Source organism: Panthera uncia (genome assembly GCF_023721935.1).
Source record: "Panthera uncia isolate 11264 chromosome B2 unlocalized genomic scaffold, Puncia_PCG_1.0 HiC_scaffold_24, whole genome shotgun sequence".
In the NCBI taxonomy this organism is placed as follows: domain Eukaryota; kingdom Metazoa; phylum Chordata; class Mammalia; order Carnivora; family Felidae; genus Panthera; species Panthera uncia.
Genome location: NW_026057580.1, coordinates 101124776 through 101142896, shown reverse-complemented (window position 1 = coordinate 101142896; position 18121 = coordinate 101124776). Strand labels below are relative to the sequence as shown.

At 47.9% G+C, this 18121-nt stretch overlaps 1 protein-coding gene across 1 annotated transcript in view; it reads right to left on the bottom strand.

The window, feature by feature from the left end:
* SAMD5 (sterile alpha motif domain containing 5) overlaps window positions 1-16167 on the bottom strand; it is a 51612-nt gene extending 35445 nt beyond the window's left edge. The window contains exon 1 of the mRNA XM_049654499.1: window positions 15451-16167. Within this exon, the coding sequence (XP_049510456.1) occupies window positions 15451-15906 (456 nt within the window). The 5' untranslated portion in view covers window positions 15907-16167. The remainder of the gene's footprint in view (window positions 1-15450) is intronic.
* Between the last annotated feature and the right edge of the window lie 1954 nt (window positions 16168-18121).

Below are 18121 nucleotides of genomic sequence, written 5' to 3'. Positions count from 1 at the left end.
TGACACCGCAATAAAACTCAAAGTTAACGCCACCAACCTAACTCCAACTCCCCACCACCTCTCGGTCATGAAGTACATCTCAAAGGAGTAAAATTACTTTGCATACCCTCTGGCACAACTTTAATCTCTAATGGATGCAATGTGCCTATCTTGAATTTTCTCCTACTGTATAAACCTAATGAAGCCAGAGACACGGTGGATCTGGGTGATCCCAGATAGCAACTAATATACCACCTTTTCTTCAGATGACTTATGAATGACAGTGACTAGAGCACCAACGTTGGATGCAATTAACAACTTATCAAATTACCAGGTTTTTTTCTTTCACATTTAGGTAGAGCTCCTTTTCACCTTAACGGGATCTACCGTAGGAAGCAAGTCTTCTGGCTGGGTGGCGGTTCCTTATGTAAAATATTTTCTCTTCATAAAGATTATCTAGAGCTTTATTACTTTCTGGCCATGAAAATATTGCCCCTGCTTAATGCAGCACTACTTTTGCCAATCAAGAATTTCCCAGAGGAGCATTTCATGACACAGCAGTGTTCCATTCTGTGTTGATACATGGTTACTTGAAAGTGGTTATATCTTTATTGCCTGATTGACGGCTAGCTTGGGAAGAGCTGGGTGCGTCCTTCTCTGCAAACCCAGCTGATTTCTGCAAACCCCGCCGGATTCAGCACCTGATAGAGGTATTTTCTCCAGAAACATAACATTCGTGTACTCCATTGTTAATTCTTGCCTCAACGACCTTTTAAGGAAGTCATTCTATTTGACCAGTCAAGAAATGTTGAGATGTAAATCAAGGACTCGATACAATATTTCTTATTCTTACTGCGTCTTCCAATTGTATCTTTGTTACACATTGGGCTGTTGTTTCTATGCAAAATCAAAGACCCAAATTAAAACGAATGCCACATCAATTTCCTTTATAAGGGTTTTCAATTTAACATGGCATCTGGCAAGCAGCCCCTTGTATTTTCCACCAAAAGGCCTGGGGGCGGGGGGCAGGAAGAGAGCAGGTGCCCTGTGAGGGTTGGGGGTGCAGTGGGTGGACAAGAGGGAGAATTCTCAGAAAACAGTAAAATCAACAGGGATTCAAGTTCAACCCGACTCTACCCTCCTCAGAGTTTCTGCTCTGTGGTTCAAACACAAAATGTCTGCACAAACCAGAAAAATAAGTAGTTACCCACAACTATGCAGCCATTGCCTTCTGAGCCACAGGCTGCAGGCCTAGCCCCACGTCTCACCACTGTGACTTCCACAAAGCCATTGGCACAAAGTCAACTGTAATAATGTCATGACGGTAACTGTCGAAGGGGTTAGCAAACTGAAGGTGAATGTCAAGCATTATTCATGAGAGAAAAGATACGCAATGTAAAAAAATGTCATCACAAACTGGGAGTAAGAACATAATTCCTCCTCCCAAGCTCAGGTTGCTTCAGAAGACATTGCTTCATTATTGACTTCACCTCAATGATGTAAGCATGGTTTAATATTGAAAAAATCTATTAACGTAATACTACATCACAACATTAAGCCCAGTAAGAAAAGCACTGTCGATTATTTTTAAATTGTTGAAAATATATTTAATAGAATCCAATATCCATTGCCAATAAAAATTCCCACAAATTAGAAAAATGAAAATAATTTTTAACATTATGAGGAGAATCTTACAATGAGAACCAGTGGCAGAATAATTGCAAAATGTCTGCAGCATTTCCATTAAAATTTGGAACAAGACAAGAACACAGAAATGAAAGCTAGAATTCCTATAAGGTGCACGATAAAATTGTCATGTATGTATGATTACATATAACATCAGAGCTTTACCTTATCATATTTATACTTTATATCATGCACCAAAATAAACTTCAGATGGATGAGAGAGTGAAATGTAGAAATTAAATGAACAAACAAAAGGAATAATGGGAGATGTAAGTAAATATGAACTTATTTTGGACTTGAGAAGGGGTTTATAAGGGTAAAAGTGATCACAAAGATAGAGATTAACTATATATATTCTCTACCTAAAAAAAAAAAAAAAAAGGAAAACCTAAAAAGCAAATGATCAATTCAGCAAAATATTCTCAATGGTTATAGCAGGCAAAAATATTATACATGTTGCTATGATTTAAAGAGCTTTTTGAAATTATGAAAAGAATACTTAGTTTCAATAGAATGGTAAGGATGTGAACTAACTATTTAAGGTCTTCATACAGAGAATAGCTTCATAATCATAAGGTTAAGAAGTAGATAATATTATACCTATTTTATAGATGAGACAACTCAGATTTAGAAAGATTAAATGACTTGTCGAAGTAAATGGTAAAAAAAAAATTCAAATTCAATTATATCTGAGTTTGTACCTTCTATATTCCACCAGTCTGAAAAAAAAATACTAAAATTATTGGCAAATTAGAATACATAAGAGTTTTAATTTTGGTGGCATACGGAAAAAAAAAACATAAAATTCTAAGGTAAACCACCATTCTGGGAAATAGCTCTATAAACCACTATGCAATAATGATTGTTTTCCTTTATATATAAAAAGTTCTTGCGAAGCAACTGGGAGTAGTCTGAGACCACAGGGGAAGAAAAAAACAGGCAAGCACCATGAACCGGCAGTACATAATTATAAATATTAAAAGCCATAAATACAAAATTATGTAAACTGGTAATCTAAGAAATCTAATTCAAAGAACGAAATACTCTTTCTCAAACATGCCATCCTCAAATGACAAAAAGTTGTAACAATCAATAATAATATGGGTAAGGTTTCAACCCAATAAGAAATGATTATAAATTATGGTATTAAACTCAGAGAGACTACTTAGTATAAAAATCATTTTTCAAATGATATCTGAGATACAGGAACAGCCTGACCCTTATCCATTAACAGTGTAACACGAAATTTGTGCACATGTACAAAACAAATATTCTTATATATAAATGACTTTTAAAGAGATACACTGTATCATTAGAAATTGCAATGTAGACTGTTTTAAATTTCTTCCTGATCTGCTTCAGTGTTCTCCAAATTTTCTCGGTTCAGGATGATTAATTTTCAATCAGAAATGCTTTCAAAATGTTATGATAAACATAATGACTTATCCACTATCCATAAACACACCTTAAGTCTGTAAAGTCCTCCTAGAACTTAAAAAACAACTTCATAAATATTATCCTATTTCATTCACACTATAACCCGGTGAGAGGTGCCAGCACGACTTTACAGAAGAAACAGCTTCTCTTAAACTAAAATGATCACATTGCTTAATGTCTCCCAGGCAGGGCAGAGGAAAGGGTTCGCCTCAGTTGTAGGCAATAGAAAGGTACCTAAAAACAAAATAAACCTTTTAATTATAAACATGCCCTACAGACAATTCTAAACAATGTTAGTGGTCTAACACTTCTCCCTGAAAAAGTCTTTGGTCTAAATTACTTACTGTAGCTGCTGCAATTACTTACTGTTCAGTTTTAATGGTATGTATATTCACTTCCAATTAGCATCTTTTTATGACCTGTCCTTTCAATGAGCACCGTGTTCTACATGACAGTTAACTCCGAGAACTCCCGGTGATACAGCTGGCACCAACCCACAGACTTGGTTCACAAGAGTCCTTTTCTAGAATAAGTACAAGTCTGTGGGTTGGTGACACGTGTCTCTTATGCTATTATATATTCCTAAATTAAACAGGATATTTGAAATAAACAGTGATAGGAACCACGATTTATAAAAACAAAATAAAAAATAAAAAAAAAAACAACTTGAATTGTTTCAATTCTATTTGTCTTATGTGACCACTTAGAGTTCTTGTGTTGAAAATTCAAAACAGGGGCGCCTGGGTGGCTCAGTCGGTTGGGCGATTGACTTTGGCGTAAGTCATGATCTCACGGCTTGTGAGTTCGAGCCCCACATCGGACTCCGTGCTGACAGCTCAGAGCCCGGAGCCTGCTTCAGCTTCTGTGTCTCCCTCTCTCTCTCTGCCCCTCCCCCACTCATGCTCTGTCTCCGTCTCAGAAATAAACCAACATTTAAAAAAATTGTTTTTTAAAAAGAAAATTCAAAACAGTGAGACAGCACAAATTGCAAAGCATAATACTTCAGTCTGGTTAAGTGCAAGTTTTATTTCATAGATAAAATGTTTGTTAAGTTTGAATACTTTGTGGTTTTTTTTTTCAGTTTATTTAAACTCACGAAACGTGAGATCAATACGTGAGTCAAAATCAAGAGTTGGATCCTATACCGACTGAGCCACCTGGGCTCCCCAAGTTTGAATATTTTAAAATTAAAATGTGTTCCGTATTTTAATTGTTAATTGCTTTAAAACTAAAGAAGAAATCAAGAAAATCATTACTATATACTATCCCATGACTATTACTTAAGATAATTTTGTCAAACAGAAGTGGGGTGTTAAAAAATTATACACCCTGGGGGTTAAATACAGTAGACATACCTCTAGTCTTATTATAAAAGTTATGACAGATTCTAGGGAAAACGCCTTAAAATTTGGAACAGCTGTTCCTTCTGATTTGGGTAAACAAAAAATACATACCAATTCTTTTCCTTATGTTTTGAATGTGTTCCAAATAAAGTAGGTCTTATTCTGTTTGTATTTATAACCTTATGGAAACCTAAGAGTAAGGTTTTTAGAGCTCATCAGACCATTTATTTCGATTAGAAGCAGTAATGAAATCTCTTTAAACTATTAGATGTCACTTAATCTCTATGTAAGACAGATTGTATCCTTAATGTCTCTTGGCACGATCCACAGTTATTTACCCTTAATAGTTTTTATATTGACTGAAAACGAGAATTCCCTTCCGATCCCTCCCAGGCCTCTCAAGTCCGAATCAGCAGCTGATCTGAAATAACATTTTTTCATAAAACTTAGAATATAGCTGTTAAAAACCTACCAACTCAAGCTTGGGTGGCAGCAAGAATAAGCCAAGGACTCCACACCATTTCCAGCTCTGCACAGGCTGTGACGTTGAGAGGCCATGACCATCTTAGTTCCTGGCAACTTTCCCTCGCTATGGGCACTGTTTCTCCAAATATCTCAGGGCACCCTTGTATGTTTCGAGGACCAGCCCTGGTCAAGCCCGTGGCATCTGACCCACCTTCCTTTTTAAGAACATTCATTTCAGAACATACTTCCAGTGAGCTGAGATCAGAGCAATGACATAATCTAAAAATAACTGCATTTATATCAAAACCTGTTGTCTCTTTCTTATCTGTCACCGTAAACCTCAGACAACTACCTAAGAGCACACCAGGTTCACAAAGGCATTCTTAACACTGGCGTGCCTGCCCTTAGCATCTTTTCTGCACTCAACAGCGAGAGGGAAAATTGAGAACTCTGACTTCCGTAACCCTGGTGAAAGCAGCCAGAGAGCAGAGCTTTCTAAGAACAGCAGGATGGGCAAAGGAAAAGCCACACACACCCCCAGGAGACTACCCACACCCCGATTAGCCCATCGAGTGCTGCGGCTTACTAATATCTACGTAGTTACCAAACTCCTCCCCTTTAGGGCCACAAGCACCTGGGCAATAATTATCTCCTCGAGGAGCCCATGACTAGTGCCTTACTCTTCGCAGATACGCAGGGAATGGACATTGGTATTTTACACAGCTTTGTTGAAGAGTTTCCATCCGTAGGACGTGGGTACACCATAAAAGCGTATTTTTAAGGATGCAAAAGTAGGAAAAGGATTATATCGTAAAATGTAAAACTACTTTACAAGTCATACCAAGAAAAAAAAAATACTCCATCTGTTGTCAGATGTCGTCTTCCATTTCCTATTTGTATCGAATGTCATTACTCATAATTGTCAGATTTGATTCCAAATCACTCTAGGTATTTACCCCAAACCGGATCCACCTTAGAAGAATGAAGGCTTGTCACCACTGAAGATGTTCTAGAGTGTTCTGCAGATGCCAGACCTTCAGAAATGTTTTGAGTAATGGGAACGCTGTGATGGATCAAGCGACTGTTTTAAAGATTACGATCTAATTTTGAATGTCTAAATGCTGAAATGTTTACATTTTTATTTTTTTAATGTGTATTTACTGTGGGGGGCGGGGGGTGCTCCAAGAGAGGCAGAGAGAATCCCAGGCAGGCTCCGCACTGTCAGCACAGAGCTCGACGTGGGGCTCAACCTTACGAACTATGCGATCATGACCCAAGCCGAAATCAAGAGTGGGACGCTTAACCAACTGAGCCACCCAAGCACCCCTGAAATGTTGATATTTTTAAAAATCATTTTCATTATTGTATCTTCAGGCAAGAAATGAACGGACATCAGTTGTAGTAATAATCTGCCACTCATTAATTACCAAACACCCCGATGATCAGGAAGGGGACCTGAGCCAAGGGGATTTTCTGTACAAAGCTGACAGAAGGCCACTATGACGGAGGCTGCAGCATCTGAGCAAGATGAGGTATGTGTGGCGGAACAGGGACTGCAATAGGGGGGCACTTAACCTGAACAAAGGTTCCTCATCTGGCAAACGCAATTTTCTCAATGCCCAGAAAATCCACCAGGCAAGGCCAGCAGTAGACCTTCAGTGACCTACCCCCCAGGGGCCATAGCAACTCTCCAGTACCTCTGTCATCATTTAGTTCACAGGGTTCTCGATCACACGTCCCTCCCGCCGGTGATGCCGTGCCGCCTGGACCTAGCGGACAAGGAGTCGCAACTCCCCTAGACTTCGTGGTACGAAATTTGCACGTCAGAAGGTGAGAAATCTGACACACACTGAGGGGCCTTCCCGTGAAGTGTTCTGGGGCCCTGGAGTGCGGGGCATCTTGAGACGTCTTTTCATAAGGGAGGAGAAGTTGTGCCATCGGGCCCCTCCTAAAACCAGAAGGGAGGCACGGCGCCTAAATGGGCCCCTTGGGGCTTCAGAGGCAACCTCTCCCTCACTGGGAAATGCCGCCCCAGCCCTTTCACCAAGCTGCTCGTTCTGAGTTCGGCCCAGAGCAAGAGAAGGTTCTGCATGGGTGGCACTGCCACCCGGGCCACGAGCTCCAGCAGACCCAACGGCGCCCGACGTGACAGGTGACACATACAGGGATGCCCTCCGGAGGCTTGGGCGGCCCCTGTAGGTAAACCACAGTGCAGACCCTTAGGATTTTGGAGCAAGACCCCACGGACACGTTAAACTGGGACCTGCAGCCCCCAGAACCATGAGAGAATAAATGTCTGTTGTTTTATGGACCCCGTCTGTGGTACTTTACGACGGCAGCCCCAGGAAACGGATACAAATTATAGCCTCCTAAGTTCTTAGCGCATCTCACCTCCATAAGAACCTTGTGACCTAGTCACTGGTGTTGTCCACTTTTCGCAGGGGGGCCGAGGTGACCCCGCACGGAGCACAGCTGGGGTCTGGACTGGACGGTCTGGTTCTGAGCCGGTGGTCTCACCCACCGCAGCCCGGTGTGAGCGGCGAGGACCGACGAGGATGCGCAGAGCTCTCTCCCATCTGGATGAGCTCCACCAGCTGCTATCGCGCACAGAACGCAGGCCAGTCCAGGGTGGGCGCTCGGGACAGGTTTGAAGCATGGGAAGAGCAAGTGACGGCTTTGCAGGTGACTGGAGGGCGGCCGACATGCCCATCGATACCTGATCTTCCATGACGACTGACCTCCCCCGTTAATGGCGGCCAGCCCGAAGTCAGGGCCTAGAGTGCACATCCCCAAGGATGAGCACCTTCTTAAATTTTGTACCCTGGTCCTGACCCTGCTTTGCAGGTCTGCTTTTTATAAATTCTTCTTACTTTTTTTGGAATGTTTATTTATTTTTGAGAGAGAGAAAGAGAGAGAGACAAAGCACAAGCAGGAAGGGCAGAGAGAGAGAGAGACACAGAATCTGAAGCAGGCTCCAGGCTCCGAGCCGTCAGCGCAGAGCCCGACGCGGGGCTTGAACCCATGAGCCGTGAGATCATGACCTGAGCTCAACTGACTGAGCCACCCAGGCACCCCAGAGGTCTGTTTTTTAAATGACCTGTCCAACCAGCCATTTTAATTCCCAGCTCTTCTTTGATGATACTTAACGAATAAGCATACTTGGATTTTAAATTTCTTCACTGACAATCTGCATTCAAGTTTTGACCAAAGTTGATCTTTTTTTTTTTTTTTTTTTAACATTTGAAACCAACCTAAGTGCAGAATTCACTAACTCTTGGCATTTGTGGAGACAACGTTGAACTGTTTTGTTTGTTTGTTTGTTTGTTTGGAAAGGCAGACTTGCCCCATGCACAGAGACTCACTGGGATGTGTCTGGAGTCTTGGAAGCCTGACTGCCCGACGTTCCACAAATGGACCTTGAGAGCTTGTCTGGAGGTTCTAGGAGGGCGGTGCAGCTGTTCATAGACCCTTGACCCAGGAGCAGCCCTCCCCCATCTGGGAAGGTCATCCTCTTAGACTCAGTGTCGCCTCGAGGAGGAAAGCACATGGAGCCACGGTGAGGGAGGAAGGGGACACCTGCCTAGCCAGCCAGATCAGCCCCATCAACCCTGGAGATCAACAGGGTGACAGATGTCACAGCCAGATAGCCCTCGCATCCCACATTCAACTTTTACAAGGTGTCATTTTTGCATGTCAGACACTGGGCGAGGCCCTCCAACATACACATCCATCGATCGTAAGCAGGAGCCATATCTTTCCGGTTCACTGCGAGAATCCTAGGGCCTGGCCGCTGGATGGCGGTCATCGAGAGAAGGTGACCACCAGTGGACCCGAGAGCTGGACCCCAGCAAGCGGAGGCTCCTCAGACTCACCCCTGTCTTTGGAATGAATACCCACTGGTACGTTCCCATACCAGGAACCACTTCAAGAACACAGCCTTTAGACAGTAATGTGCTGTTGAGAGCATCTGGATGATGTGTATGACCATGCCCCATTACGACCTCTGTACAAACTTTTAAGATTCTGGCAGGCGGGTGCAGAGAGCTACTCACCACACAGCACCCAAGACAAGCCTCGCTTGTCAGTTCCCTTGCTTATTTCAGACCTGCCACCTACCAACCTAGACTAGTCTGCCTCTCTCTCTGGTCTCTCTCCGCGCTCCGTGGACAGGGGCCAGTTTCAAATTTCACCTGAGGAACTCTGGAGGGGATGTTTAAGTAGATGGACGGACAGATGGACGGCTAGACGGCTGGCTGGCCGGCTAGGAGTCCATGTTCGTGGAAACTCTCCGGAAAGTAAACTATAAAGAGCATGAGGAAAGTCGTCTCACTCCCAGCCCCTTCTTTCTAGATAGATCTTCATTCGCCGAGGCTGCAGATACTTGAGGACATCGACTTGAGCTGGGAAAACTGAACTTTGCCAGCTTCCGATCTGTCCCTGATAACTTCACGAAGGTGGAAGAATTCTTCGGGAGGAATATTTATGGTCAGTTCAGCTCTGCCAGGACCCAGGGCAGAACTCTAAAGTTATCTTCACCAACTTCTGTCTTTCCTTTCTGACTATTTCTTCTGTATCCTCACCCTGGCACAGACACAGGAGCCCTCGTGCTGCCTGTCCTTCATCCCAGGCCATCTCTCCCAAACATCCGTTAACAGGCCTATTACCACAGGCGTCTTGTTACATAATTAAATTCACGCTGAGGTATTAAAGAAACCTAACACTCTGACAGCATTATTAAATAAGGTTATACTAACTCACAGGTTTTTCTTAAAGTTTATTTATTTATTTTGAGAGAGAGAGAGCACACACAACCGGGGGAGGGGCAGAGAATCCCAAGCAGGCTCCACACTGTCAGTGCACAGCCCAATGTGGGGCTTGAACCCACAAACTGTGAGATCATGACCTGAGCCGAAACTAAGAGTCAGACGCTTAACCATATGAGCCACCCAGGAGCCCCTAACTCACAGCTTTAACTGGAAAGGAGATGTTTTTCAAATGAAAAAGTCAAGAAGCCTACCCCGTCTGCTATCTATCCTGTGGCCTGCTTTCTGCTTTTCCAAGTCTGCTAGGAAACAGGATACCTTTATAGCCCCATAGCATTCCCCTCTACCACACCACAGTCCAGAGCACTGCCAAACTCCACAGGACTCGATAAAACTTACGCACAGCCTGCAATTTGCACCCCACACATATGCACGATGAGGGTGCCTTCTATACACGTGTGGTTACGCACATCCTATAAATACTGTGTCATGTTCAGGTATAGCCATAGCACCAGATCATAATACCCAATACTTGTATATGACCACAACCTTCTCCCCTAAACCTCTAATCCCTCCACTTCCCCCTCACTGGCATCAGACGGTCAGAGAAATGAGGACTTCTCAATGTCACCCCCTCAACGTTCCCAGTCTCCTTGCCCATCCTTCCTGTGCTCCCTCCCACTATGGAGGAGGAACCCCTCTCCTACTAGAAGCAAATCCACCTTTTCCTTCCAACGCTTTGGGCACGATTCCCTCCCACCTCCTCCAAGACTTTGACCTCCTGGGTGTCTCCCTTTCTCTGGCTCCCTACCATCAACACTTCGACACGTTTGAGTTCTTCTCAACCTTAAAAATAATTAAACAGGGGCGCCTGGGTGGCTCAGTCAGTTAAGCGTCCGACTTCGGCTCAGGTCACGATCTCACGGTCCGTGAGTTCGAGCCCCGCGTCGGGCTCTGGGCTGATGGCTGAGAGCCTGGAGCCTGCTTCTGATTCTGTGTCTCCCTCTCTCTCTGCCCCTCCCCCGTTCATGCTCTGTCTCTCTCTGTCTCAAAAATAAAATAAACGTTAAAAAAAATTAAAAAAAAATAATTAAACAAACAAACAAAAACACAACCCCGCAAAACCCTTCCCATGACAGAGTCTACCTTCTTCCCTAGCAGTAGCCTTGGTTCTGTCTTCTCTGCCAAACTTCATCATGTCGGTGTTATATCTGTTCAACGGAATATGGTTCAGCGCTAAAGAGAAATGAGCTGTCAGGCCATGAGGAGACATGGAGGGGCCTTAAACACACATTACTAAGTGAAAGAAGCTAATCTGAAAGAACTACATACTGTGTGCTTTCAACACACAGTTCTAGAATGTTCTGGAATGTTCTAGAAAAGACAAAACTATGGAAAGAGTAAAAAGATCAGGGGTTGCCAGGGCTTTAGGGAGGAGGAAGAGTTGGAACTCAAGAGGATTTTTAGGGTAGTGAAGACACTGGAGACACTCTGTATGTTTACACCTGAAGGCAGCCTCTTCCTTGCCAAACTTGCTCTTCTGTCAGGTCCTCTACCTCGTCAGGGAACAGCATCAGAATCCGAATCCTGAAATCCGCAGGTCCTCCCAACCTCTCAGAGCCCTCTCATCCCTGTCAGCCAAACGGTCACCGTGTTCCGTCCATTCCACCTCACAATTCCCTCCACTGCTCCTCCCCCACTGTCACTACCCAGTCCAGGCCACCAGCAAATCTCTCCTGACCCTACAACAACCTAAACTGTTTACCCTCCCTCTGGGCAGGATCCATCGAGAGCTCCCCTCTTAAGATACTCTGAACTCCTAAGGATGAGTTCAAGACCACCCAGGACCAGCCACTGTCTGTCTCTCGTATCTTGCTGTTTCCTCCAAGCATTCTGGGCTCTGTCCAGACTGAATTCCCTTAAGTTCCTGTTGCCAGGTTGCATACCCCAACCTCCTCCCTTTCTGGCCTTTGCACATACTGTTCTCCCTCTCTAGAACACTGTTCCCTTAGGATCCTTGCTCATAGCAAACCTTCAGGCCAAACCCTTCCCAACCTTCAGCTCTCTGACCCAATGTCAGTTCTGGAAAGCCTGCCCAGACCCACCTCCCTGCAAATGAAGTCGGACGCACCTGTCCATGGCATCATGTGCTACCCACCAAAGCAATCGTGCCTTTAGCATTACTGTTCATTCCATTTGATGTCTTCCCTGATAGACCAAGCTCCTCGAGGCCAGGCTTCTGCATCCTGCCAAGCACAGGGACCGGGAGCCTAGAGGCTTGGCACAGGGCTCGGAGCTTGGTGAGTATGGAGATAATATGTGTAAAGCTTGACCTAATATTTACCCTGTGAAAACATAACCCCATTCCACTGAGGCAGGAATCACAGCAGTCACAGAAGCCAAGTACAGGACAGAAAAGGGACCCATCCAGTGCTTTTTTATTTCAAGCAGCATTCATTCTTTGCAAGCTCCTGGTTTTCCAAAGCTGCAGACTTGCTCTGGGAACCAAAGGGGAACTTACTTTGAACTTACATTTTAATTACTTTCTTTGGAAAACCAAAGGGAAACTTACTTTGAACTTGTATTTTAATTACAGCCTTTGGAAAACAAAGAGGAACTTAACTTTTTACTTACATTTTAACTCACCGAAGAGGGGAAAGTGGCGACAGTTGGTAAGATGCACGGCACCCCCAACATTAACCCCAACATTAACTTCCTCTCAAGTGATTCTTGGGAAAACTCCTCAATTTACTTTCCTCTCTAAAGATTTGCTATCCCTGCCTTGATCATTCATGGCATGACCCACTTTCAAGCCACCTAATATTCTTACCAAAATGCAAAAAAATAATCACAGGGATCAACGATGCAAATGACTATAAAGGAAATGTAAGGCCTGCTTGAATAAGCAGAATCCCAAATGCACATAATGAACCACCTACACGTTCTGACCATGACCGAGCCAAGGAACTTGGAGCTATTATAATGTGGATCACATTCTGAAGGAAAAGTCCTAGCACTATCTGCCCACACACAAGCTGTGCCAGAAAACAATTCTTTTTTTTTTTTTAATTTTTTTTTAACGTTTTATTTATTTTTGAGACAGAGAGAGACAGAGCATGAACGGGGGAGGGGCAGAGAGAGAGGGAGACACAGAATCGGAAGCAGGCTCCAGGCTCTCAGCCATCAGCCCAGAACCCGACGCGGGGCTCGAACTCACGGACCGTGAGATCGTGACCTGAGCCAAAGTCGAACGCTTAACCGACTGAGCCACCCAGGCGCCCCAGAAAACAATTCTTAAATCATTTAAAACCCAAAACTTTAGAGGCAATGCACACATAAGTGACACATTCAGAACAAGCAACATGATTTGGCACTGTGGCTCACTTGTATGTTCAATGCAACGTTAATTACACCTTAGTTCCTATTATGTGTTTTTCTTATAACAGATGTATAAAACTACAGCAACAGAACTTTTTTTTATAATTCAATTTGTCATCTCTATGTTTCTAGTCCCCAGTCGGAGCATCCGTGGAGGTCCAAACACACTTCTGCCTCCATTTGATTCCTCCATCAGTTTAAGAACCAGAATTAAGTGTGTATGGAAAGTGAATAGGGTGTTATCTTTTTTATCAAGGATTGTTACCGGATTTTATATGGAAGTTGACTAAAATCATCATTTACACGGAAAGTAAATAGTATTACAACACGAGGTGAAATCTTCTTCTCTAAATCGCACTTGCTCACATGAACTACCATATGGACACCATGATCTAGGCAGGATTCAGTCCAAAGTCTGCACCCAGACATTTCACATCCATAGAATTCTCGACCGCTTCTAAATGGAACAAGAATCCTTCTCAGCTTCTAAGTTTGATATCTATGCCTGTATGTTTAAGTCTCAGGACCAAATGGGACACTTCCTGCACATCACTCTCTCCAGCGCACGCTCTCCTCTGCCCTCTTGCCCGTACTCAGCTCTGTTCCCGAAGAATAAGCTAGTGGCACAGTGATACACCTTATTCTCTGTATCCCATTCTGGCCAGGCCTTGACCTATGTCCTCACCATGTGCCCACCTGCTCACATATTCTCAGCCCACACCCACTTCACTTCCTGGGATGTAAATCACAAGAGTCTGACACCTTGAACTCCTTTGATCTGCTGTCTCCGGGAACGAGCCTTTGGACTAATGGTCCTGTCCCTCTATCCACACCAGACGGGACTAACTCTACCTGCCTGGGAAAAGCGTGTTTTCCTCTCTATTCCCCGGTTTGGGGCCTGCATCGGTTATATCGGTAACACAGGGTGGGTGACTGGAATACAGGTTTAATTTGAGGCAAACTGTCCTCCGGACCTGCCCTCTCTATTAGTTTTATAAGTCAAATGTCTACTCTCAAGCAAGTTATCCAAACTGCCTTTCTTGCAAGATAACATGTGGATAATATCAAACGCTTTATTCCCGTCTACCCTATCCACTTTTTACCAAGTTTTCGCTTGCCCTTCCTGAAAGCTGGACGTTATGACCCTCACTTAAGAACATAATGCAACGCAAGTGACCAAGATGAGCACAGAACATGTAGATAATCCGTGTTCCCCTGTTAGGGTGCTGTGTTTACAGCCGTTCCCCCCACCCCCCCTCACCCCCCAGCTGCAGCTCCTTTACCACCATTCCCCCCTGAGCTTCTCTATAGGATTTCCAGCTGAAGTCCTCCCTTTCCTGGGTAAATCCAAGCAAGTTTGAGGATCACCTGTGCTGTCTACTTCTCCCTTTCAAGGCAAAGACCCTCAACTTGGAAGGCTTCAGGAACCTAAACGGAACAGACTCGGCTGGAGGGAGAGCTCCTGTGTGAAAATAAGACTTCCTGTTCATTATTCAAGGCCCAAACCTGTATTTGAGCCTTCCTCACAGGGCAGTTTCCATAACCTCCCAGTTCCTTCCCCACCTCTCTCCCCCCTGCCCAGAATTCCTCACTGGCCACTGAAAAATCTCACTTCCTTGGACTGTGCTCTCCCCTCCCAACCGCGAGTCCACTCAACACTTTCTAGAACTCACAGTGGTTCCTACTTTGTGGCATCTGGATTAACAGTAAACCAAATCGGTGACCCAGCACAGACCCCAGCAGCACACCCTCCGCGGCCCCATTATCTTCAGTGTCTTTAGCACAGATGACCTCCCTGTACTCCAGGTGAGGGAACTCATCCCAAGTGGCCACACATTTGTTTTTCCCGCCCCCCCCCAACTGTCCCTGTCAGTGGTTCACTTTACAAACGTGCAGCAGTGTTGTGATTTGACTTTATGGAATTGGGAATCACAGGGCTCGACTTCCCACCCTTTAAAGAGTTCGTCAATTTCCCTCTGGAAATTTCTCAAAAAGATAAGGAAAAGGATGAGAAAAAAAAAAGATCGACACCAAGGTAGGTATTAGCCACCGTTCCGGTACCTGCCAGACTTAAACACTACCACAGAGGGTATCTGGAATTGCCCTTCGCTCCTGGAGAAGCGCCGCTCATTCCGGTTCCTGGCAGGTGAGCCCCAGACACTAAGCGGAGACTTGGTCCTCGTTTAGAACTGACACCTGGGTGCGGGATCTTGCCTTACCAACCGCTGGTGACACCGGGAAGGAAGGACCCAAGAGCGAATACGGAAAGAACAGACGAGAGCATCCCAACTACCCAAAGCATCCTTGGCCTCCCCGTCGTCACCTGGCATGCGCTGCCGCCGCTGGGCCGTGTCCCCTCCCGCCGCGCGCCCCGCGCGGTCCGGGCGGCGCCTCCTTACCTTGCGGGAGTACGGGGGCTTGCTCAGGTGGATGCCGTCGCGGACGAGCTTATCCCTGATCATGATCTTCAGCTTCAGCTTGGGGTAGCTCACCAGCTCCCTGCTGCGGGGGGCGGTCGTCTGGCTGCGGGGGTCCCCGCGAGTGCCCGAGGCCGGGCCGCCACACGGCTCCCCCCGGCGGCCGGTGGGGACGGTCACCGCGGGCGGCACGGGCGGCGGCTGCGGCTCCAGCGTGAAGTAGAGGCCGGCGGCAGCGGCATCCTGCTCCCGCAGCCGGCGCACGGCCTCCAGGATGCGGCGGCGGTGCGCGGGCGCCAGCACCCCGATGGCGTCCAGGTCCGGGTCCCCGATCTGTTTGCAAACCTCCAGGTCATCGTAGCCGTTATCCACGAAGGACTCCGCGTACTGCGGGAGCTGCAGCGCTTTCAGCCACTCGTAAACTATGTTGGTGCACATGGTGGGACTGGAACCCCGCCGGCAAGCACCGTCCCAGCGCCCGAGCGGCACGGGCGGCACCAGTTCTTGGAACTTTTAATCCTCTCCTCCAAGGGGAAAGAGAAACCGCCGCGAAGTTCTCCGTGTAAAGGAAAGGAGAGGGCCGGAGCCAGAAAGCCAGCAGAAGAATCCCGAAGAGGGAGAAGCGTAAAAGCGGCAAAGTGAATTCCCCAAGCAGCCTGGAGCTCGCAGGCACTGGCGGCTGTGCGAGCCGCTCCGCTCGGCTCCGCGCCGCCCCTGGATGCGCCGCCGCCGCGGGGAGGGGCGCGCGGCGGGCGCGGGAGGGGGCGGAGGCGGGCGGGGCCGGCACAGCCCTCGGACTCGCGCCGGGTCAGCGGCGCGCGGTGCCGCCCCGGAGTTTGCTCCGCCGGGACCGGCCGGGAGCCGCGCGCCGCATCTCGCCTTCCGGCGGCCGGTGGCGGCGTCTGAACGCGCGCCCCACGCTGGGGAGGCGGCTCCTCCGCGCAGCCCCGCGGCCGCCCTGGAGCGCCTCGTCTTCGCGAGTGCGGGTCACCGCCGTCCTCCCGGCGCGCAGGGGGCGGCTTCTAGGCTGCCCGGCTCCCGCGGCTGCCTGGGATCGCTCTGTGCATTTCTTTTTAATCCGATTTCTCTAGCTCGTGGAAATCTCACTTGGTCGCGAGCCGCCCCGACTTCGGCCGGCGCGCCCGCGGGCAGCCCAAGGGCACGTCCCGCTGCCTGACCCGGCCGGGCGAGGCCGTGAGGCCAAGTTGCCCTCCTCCTTGCCCAATCCGAGTTAGCTCCCCTTCCTCGGAGCCGGCGCGCAGGCCGGAGCCAGGCGGTCTGGCTTCTTCCGTGGACGCCCGCCCAGAGCCCCGAGCCGCGGCGCTTTAGCCCGGCGGGTGGGCGCGACGAGGGGACCGCCCGAGTCCAGCCGGCGCTGCGTGCCGCCCCTCCTCGCTGCGGTGGGGCGCGCGGGGCGGCGGAAAAAGCTGGCGCTCCTGCCTGGCTCTCCCCTCCGAAGCCCCCGAGTCTGCGAAAGTTTGGGATGGGTCGGACCTTTCCCCTGGGCCGGCGCGTTCCACCCGGCCCCCCCACCCTACTTTCTGCCAGGTTCTTTCATCCTCGTCTCCAGTGTGCTTTCAGTCCGGTCCGCCCACCTTGCATTCCGCCCGAATCTCCCGGGTGGCTCTGTCCCCAGGGACGCTTCCGGCGACCTGTCCTGGAGCCCAGGGAGCAGAGCTCACACCTCCCGCCCGGGATCGCAAGGACACGGATACACCGCCACCCAGCCGGCTTTAGAGGAGACGCTGGGACACCTTGGCGCGCCGCACTTTCTCTCCAGGGAAGAGAATCAGCCGAGTTTCCCCCTTTTCCCCAAATGCCTGGGCAAACGCCTGGGGGTGGGGACCCGAGCGGCAGGTGGAACAGAGCGAGTGCCTCGACTACATTTCCTGAATTATCTGACCTCTTCTTGGGGCTAAGAGAATTTTGGTCGAGGTACTCGATGGGGCAAGGTCTCCTCTCTTCGCAGAAGGGCGATTCAACTTCGCGCCTGAGATATTTGAGGACCGAAACTGGGCGCTGTTCCCGGAGGAGTCCCGGTGGGGAGTGCCATCCGCTAACCTGGACCTTGGAGACAGACTACTGATGATTTCAGAGTCGTTTCCAGAATTGCGCATTTGGCTTTGGGGGGTGGGGGAGGGGAGAGTCCTCTTTCCCTAAATCAGAAAAGCTTAACCCCTTAAGGGACACACACCCCTTAAAGAAGCAAACGGCAGCTTTGACCCTTTTGCCCGGAAAAGCACCCCACCTAGGCGCACCCAAAATGTTCCCTACAGTTCGGGGGTCGGGGGGGGGGGTTCCGGGGCTAGGGTGTCCGGGTTTCTGAGCTCAGGCACTAGCGAGCGGATCCCACGTTATGAAGAGCCGCCAGGAAGAACCTGCCAGGAAGGGACCTGTTGCAGGGTGGGAAGAGAACGAGCTCGAAGAGCTGTCGGGCTACCTGTAGCCCCTCGCTCCTGCTGTCATCAAGGCCACTCCTTCCGGAGCCCGAGCTGGGGCGGGGCGTTTCTCCCGGACGCTGGGATCCAGTCCTCGCGGCCCCGCGCTGCTGTCGCCTCTCCCGCGCCAAAGCAGACTCACAGTGCCCCCTTGCGGTCGCGCAGGCGAATTTTAAGGCGTTGTCCAAACACGCTTTATTCAGTGTAAGAGAGTG